This window comes from Loa loa (assembly GCF_000183805.2).
Source record: "Loa loa unplaced genomic scaffold supercont3.807, whole genome shotgun sequence".
Lineage (NCBI taxonomy): Eukaryota > Metazoa > Nematoda > Chromadorea > Rhabditida > Onchocercidae > Loa > Loa loa.
Genome location: NW_018108987.1, coordinates 3,126 through 10,383, shown reverse-complemented (window position 1 = coordinate 10,383; position 7,258 = coordinate 3,126). Strand labels below are relative to the sequence as shown.

Sequence of the window (7,258 nt, the reverse complement as noted above, 5' to 3'; positions counted from 1 at the left end):
CAAAAAAGAAAAAAATTTAAGAATGATGAAGAATAATTTGGTATTTTAAAATATTTCTTAAAATAATGAATGGTGTATTTTGGAGGGATGGAAAAAACAGTGATTTCGAGTAATCCTAACAAAAATTTTTATATTTCAGTGTGCTATCGATAATAATGAGCAAATTTTGCAATTACTTCTAAGGCACGGAGCTGATGTGAACGCGCAGGATACAGAGCAGTGGACACCATTGCACGCAGCGGCTTGTTGTGCTTATATCGATGTTGTTCGTCTTCTTATTGATAAGTCAGTAATGTTTTGCTCGAGTATTGTTCATTTGAGCTATTTTTTTTTTCCATCTCACACGTATTCGGCTGCAAACTTAAACTCGTGTCTTAGCGAAATGTAAGATTAGTAAGCTCAATTCTTTGTTGATTGATAAAATTTAACTGAAATAGATGGATGGAATCTTTTCATACATATGTTTTTCTCCGTATTATAATAAGTATTTATTTCTTGTTTATGTTTTTCTTATTTTCCTTGGAATGTTTCCGCACACACATGAAATACCCTATTTCTCTCAGGTTTTGCCCCAAATCAACTTCAGTAGCTTTGGTATGAAATATTTTTTCCTGAATTAGAAAAAATAAAATGAAATTAACATTGGGAAAACTGGCATTTGTCGTTGCAGACGACATCATTTTGTTTTAGGTAGTTACTAAGATTTTAGCTTTTCCACAAAGCGATAGCGGATGATCTGAAGTGTTATTGTTCACAAAATGAGATGTTCTTAGTATGCTGCTTATAAGCATGATACTGTTGGTCTTTTTTTACATTTGACTTTTTTATGCTCTTTTTATCCAGTGGTGCTGATTTGCTAGCGGTGAATGCAGATGGTAATATGCCATATGATATCTGTGATGATGAGGCCACACTGGATGTTATTGAATCTGAAATGGCATCACGTGGCATCACGCAAGCATATATTGGTAAGCTTTTGCATCTTTCAATTCAATAAACTGATTGATAAATGTATAACCCTTATATGCACCATAGTGTATCGTAGCCTTTCTATATCAGTAGATTGCAAACTTTGCAAATTGCTTCTTATTGCTTACGTTGCATAGGCTTGCCTGGTTTTGATTTGAATAAATTTTGTACCATTTTGAGATGATCAGCGTGGTGCAGCTGAAAAGCAAATGTTGGATGAAATGAAATTATTGAGGCAAGAGGGACATCCGCTGGATGTGAGACAACCAGATGGGAGCACATATGTGAGCATTTTATGGTTTACACCAAATTTTATATTAGTGGGTAAAAACTGCAGGAGTTTGCGCATGAACTTTTTGGTCTGTTTTCTGAACAACTTGTAGCTGTGAAAGGCAGCATTATTTGGTATAGAGATTGTCAATTCAGAGTTCAGAGGCTGAATTTTTCACTCGATCTTGGTATCGTAATTTTAGTTTCCTTTAGCTACACATAGCAGCAGCTAATGGTTACTATGACGTCGCAGCATTCTTGCTGAGGTGTGGTGTATCGCCGTCAGTACGGGATAATGATCTTTGGATGCCGGTTCATGCAGCAGCCTGTTGGGCTCAACCCGATCTTATCGAGCTCCTTTGCGAGTATGGTGGTGATATTAACGCAAAAACAAATAACGGCGAAACAGCCTTAGGTAAATTTTATATACATAATGTATATATGACATATATATATCATGTATTTCGCTATATGCATCATCTTATTCGTCATAATCACAATTTGCCAGTTGTTCTGCTTTATCAGTAAGCTAACTATGACTACAGATTTCGATGCATGACTTACGTGAAATTATCAAACCATCTGAGGTCGAGGATAAAAGTAACAGGAATAGATAGGGGTTGTGGATGAAATAATATTAAGAAGGTGTTGTATTCTTCTTAGTTGAATTGAAGTCAGATTTACAGATCTTTGCGAGGACACAACAACAAGAGCGATAATTGTTACTGTTCAACAACAAGAAGCGAGGAAAAAGCGCTTAGCATTTGGTGTACGAGATAGCAGGAGGCAATCCAGAAAGTACCATTCTTAGCTTGTTCCTTTTTTTCTTTTTTTCTATAATCTCTTGTATATGATAATATTGCTTAAAATACTCATATGGTGATATTACTTGAAATATACCTTCTTAGTGTAGTCCTGATGAATAACTGTGTTCATAAAATTTCATAAAGATCATTGAAAAAGAGTTGTACCGGTAGGTTTACTTCACAAGTAAGCGACAGAAATAGCTAAGTCAAGCATTCTTGACTTAATTGGCTGCTGTAGTATTGGGTCTTCCCATACCGACCAACTCGTAGCGGTCTGTTCCAGTTTAACTTAGATGACTAAAATATGACGAAATGTTTATTACAACTTGTTCTAGGCTTATGGAACATGTATTTTATATTGTATGTATTTTCTGATTAGTGAGAATTTTGCAACATCATGAGTTACTGATCTCGAAGATCAAGTAAATTTTATGCTAACCTTTTGAGGAGAAAAAAGTTCGAATCGCCGCAGCAGCCTACAGCTAATACAGACAATCCTTTCTCTGCTCGTGGTGCTATTCGACGTCTTTCATTAAGGGATCGTTCGGGAATGACTTTGGCGAGAATGGAAGCTCAAAAGGAGCAAACAGATTTGTTGCGGTCATGGAGTAAAGAAGATGTTTCATTCGGAAAGGTACACACACAGTCTATCCCATAGTTTTTTTTTGCTACATTTTCAAAGGTTAAATTCTGGACTTATGATTGTGTTACTAACCTTTTTCTGGATAAAACTTAGTGATATCATTCAGGATGACGCTAGTTCTGCCAACAATTCAGCAAATGCTGGACAAAGTAGTCTAGAAAGTGCAACTCATGCTGCAGGGCAGTTTGAAATTCGTCGGCGCGACAGTCCTAGTAAGAAGGTAAACACTTTGGTAGCATATTAATGAAAAGATAAACAGTTTTTATTTAATCAGGGGCTGGCAAACAACTAACTTTGCCTAGATAAATATACATAAAATTCATATAACTGAATATTTTTGATTTCCGAGGGAGTTCACTTATTTTATTCTGAACGAAAATTATTTTTGTATTTTACTTGTTTATGCATTTCATTTCCTTCCTGTGGCCGGACAAAATAAGATGAACTACCGCGGAGATCATCCGATGATTCTTTCGGAATAAGCTCACTTTGCATTTTGCCTTGTGGAGAAATAAACATAATTTTGGCTGTAGAATCACTTACGTTTATCCATTTATGATTTAACCGGCATTTAAGGTTCCTTATTTGGTGATCTCCATACTAATTCAGTACTTTTCGGATTTTCTTTTTACCTCTTGACGAGAATTTCATTTTTAAGGTTATCAAACCGTCATCGCAGAAAACAAAACCGATGTCACCAGATGAGTGGTTACGAAAACTGGATAAAGAAAATGGTTGCATCGAAGATGACGACGAATCCAGTTTGCAACTGCAGAGAGGTGGACGAACTCGGAGCAGTCAAAAGAAGAAGAAGAAAGGTAAAGAAGAAGGAAGCTGAGTTTCATCGGGAAAGTACACTTCTTTTCACTTTCCATCACTTGATGTTATACAATGGTTCAGTCCTGGTTCTCCAGAGGATTCAAGAGTTACTGCGTGCCAGTGCTGGTATTTTTCGGTTCCGTCTGAAAACGCTTACGATATCAGCTGATCGATATCTTAGCCCGAGGACTTTTTTTAAGGAAGAGTTCATATCATAGTCAAGCTTCGGAGCAGTTAATTTTAATTGTGAAGAAATGACATTTTTGGATCAAATTTTGTGCTGATACTAAGTGAAGGTCGTATGTCGCTGATTTCACCGTCGTAAAATGCTGCCAAATGAAAATCGATGAAGTTGGCAACATACATGATATGAGATTTCATAATAAATCAGAGGATGAGTTAGAATTACAAAAATTTCATGGAAGGTATAGACATCTATGCTTGTAGTGAATATGTAGGATGTTGTAGGGTTGTAGGTAAACCTATATATTCATCTCTTATATCTTAACATATCACTGCAAGTATAGGTGCCCGTACTTTCTGGGAAGTTTTTGTAATTCTTATTTGCGAACGTAAGCAAAAACTAGACCAGACGTGCTAAACCTGAGTACTACTCTGTAGAAATATATTGTCATGTATCGCAAATACCTTGAATTGGTCTGATTCAAAACCTGACGCGTCTTTATTTATTGCACTGGATTTAGTAGGTTACATAAACAAGCTGCACAATTGTTGTTTGCTTTCAGTCAGTTTTTTTATTACATAATTTGTCGGCTATACCCATTGGTTTTTTTCATTCCTTTCAATTTTCAGCCAATTCTGGAACAACAGAATTGACGGTCCTACAGAACGGTGGTGGTGGTGATGATTTAATATCATCTATTTCAACGCACAGCATGCGATATCCAGATTTTCCCGATGTTATTAGGAGACATCAGAAGAAGACATGCTGTTGTACTATAACTTAGGGTTATAGAATGGATAAATGATGATGCACTGTGTGCAATTGAATTATTAACTACAATTAGTATCATTATCACTATTTCTAGCCCGATTTTTACTTCCACTGCTACATTTTACCTAAGAATTCTCGAAAATTCGTTTTCGCCTTCACAGAATCAAGTGAAATAATAGAACATGAAAATATATGAACAATTTGCTTCATTTTCATTATTTCAGTTTTTCGCATATTCTATAATAATATTTGAAGTCTAGATTTCCAATATAGAATTTCTGGATTTTAGAAAATTTTCTTTTCAATTTTTATTTTTATGAATTGTAGTTTGTGCAGCAGTGCTCCCAGGTTTATGTGCTATTATACATTTTACTAGATTAAGCGAATTCTTAATATCGATGTTTGACTTGTTTTTTTTTTTTTGTTTAATTCACTTGTTGCTTTTCCTGTGAAAATATTTGTGTTTAGATAGCTTGTAAGTATTTCAAGATAATCAGCGGTTCATATTTTTTGCTCTATAGGCTTCCTGTAGGAGATTTATCACGGTTAGAATTTGTTGCGAAAACTTAACTATGCAAGTTGTTTGTAGAGCAGAATTTACATTTGTCATTTAGGCATGCTCACATTGTTTGCACAAATCCAAATCCAAAAAATAATGTATACGAAAAGTAATGGCAGTTCGGGATTTCCACAAAAAAGAATACAGATTGTCGCAGAAACCTAAATTGGACAGAAGTTAAATTTTGTTGTTATGAGGGAAAATCAACTGCGAATTTCATTTCGTAAAGATCGTATGTGGACTTTTTATTTTTATCAGATTTCGTATAACGAAAAAAGTTGGAAATTGCCGTAGTTACTGTACTGCCGAAGAGGGACTGATGTCTTCGGAATATTTTGGAATTGGATAAGTCATTCCGATGAAATATTTATCCGTGTAGCTTTCCTCAAGCCTACTTATATGCGTTATATAAGTTATCTAGATACTTCTTTGTTTTCAACATGCTCAACATGTGAAACCTGTGGTTGTGCTTAATTTTGACTGAAACAATCGGATTATTCACTTAGAAGTCTGCTATAATATCTTTAGGAAATTATAAATTATAGACTATAGATTACTAAATTTGAGATAGTATTTACCTTCATAAATCTCTTTCATATCCAGGTATTTTCAATAATTATTATCTTCATACATGCAGCTAAAACTTCTATTAGGAAGTTTTGTCACTTACTTTCTCTTTTAGTTCGAGGTGAGTTTTATTTTCATCCCCATAGCTCATGTATCTTACTTTATAACGTAACTAACAGTAACTCCTTTCTTCAGAAAACGGAAATACATATGGGCGAAAAGCTTAATGCACAGAACTTTATAAATAAAAACAAAAGAAGTTCAACTCCTGCAGTACCTACTTTAATTATACTACCGTTGGAATCTTTGATGCTTCAATACTACCTTCTGGATCTGTACCTAATTTCTATCTTACTGACTATTTCTCGTACTACTTCGATCAACAGTAACCCATTAGTTGTTCACTGCTTCCAATTAAGTAACTGTTACAACGATAAAAAAAAGGAATAACTCCATTTATTTTTCATAACTATTTCCTCCTTGCTTGTTTCAGTCAAATATCTTTCATCATTATATCAGTTAACATTGTTTTGCTTCATTTAACAAACAGCTACATCTCTTATATACTTCTCTTTAAATATTTCATCAGCTGCATCACCTTTTTGTCATTTTAACAACTCAAGCCAATTGATAATATGTAAATTTGCACGTTCTAGGGAATACGAAATTTAATTTTCGAAATTCATTTTAATCCGGTTGTTTTATCCACTTTTATTCATGATTGTTCAGGAGTATATATTCCATATATTTACTAGTGTTAGGGAGGAATCTTTTTTTTTTTGAAACTAAATTTTATTTTGTTAATCCGTATATTGTCTACACGAAAAAAGAGGGGAATGTTGTGTATATGTTTTGTTTGTTTTTTTTCCATGGTATCTTTAACCATTCTTATCCAAAAACTTGTTTGTGATAAAAACTTTTAAACATTATGTTTCTTCCTTTGTTGATATGACAAGCAAAATGTGGTCATGTTCATTGATTTGTTTTTTCCTTTTTTTTTCTATTTATCCATCCATTGTGAATGTTTATTTTGGATAGATGAACATATTTTGGATAGATGAACATGCTATTTGAGAAATTTCGTTGAAATGTACGGATTTGGATAAATGGAAAAATGAGCAATATTTTTTCAAACATTGTTATAGTAGTCTGAATAAAACCAGGGAATTACAGTGATTGATAAACGAACTTAATACTTAGCTTTTACCTTGTTTCTTTATGCACTTTTTTTTCGTGTTTTATTAATTGATTTCATACATATCTGTTCGAATATTTGAATTTCTTTTTGATCATTATTTTATATATCAAAAGTCTGTAGAAGAATTGTTCGCTGAAATCATTGAAACAATTCAAATTTGTACTGTAGAGAGAAATTTAATGATTCTGAAAGTTCACTTTTGTGACAAAAAGTGTTTGTTTCTGTGATTCCTTTTTAATTGCTTGTATCGTATCACTTAGAAACTGTGACATTTTATGCGTTTTCGTCTGTTTCATCTATTTTATTCTTACATGTTTTTTTCCAGTGGGATTCTGAGTTTGAAAGATTTTTCTTTCGTATGGAATATTTTTAGCCTTCATTCTTGGCGATAATTTATTTTCATAATAATTGCAATGTGGAATTTACGAAGTTGAACGTATCAACTATATATATATATATATATATATATATA

At 33.5% G+C, this 7,258-nt stretch overlaps 1 protein-coding gene across 1 annotated transcript in view; it reads left to right on the top strand.

Annotated features, from left to right (window-relative positions):
* LOAG_11119 (hypothetical protein) overlaps positions 1–4,615 on the top strand; it is a gene marked incomplete at its 5' end in the record, with an annotated part of 5,529 nt that extends 914 nt beyond the window's left edge. The window contains 9 exons of the mRNA XM_020448301.1: positions 140–285; positions 844–968; positions 1,150–1,253; positions 1,453–1,654; positions 1,926–2,037; positions 2,493–2,679; positions 2,795–2,908; positions 3,347–3,506; positions 4,321–4,615. Of these exons, the coding sequence (XP_020301544.1) occupies positions 140–285; positions 844–968; positions 1,150–1,253; positions 1,453–1,654; positions 1,926–2,037; positions 2,493–2,679; positions 2,795–2,908; positions 3,347–3,506; positions 4,321–4,475 (1,305 nt within the window). The remainder of the gene's footprint in view (positions 1–139; positions 286–843; positions 969–1,149; positions 1,254–1,452; positions 1,655–1,925; positions 2,038–2,492; positions 2,680–2,794; positions 2,909–3,346; positions 3,507–4,320) is intronic.
* Positions 4,616–7,258: the final 2,643 nt, after the last annotated feature.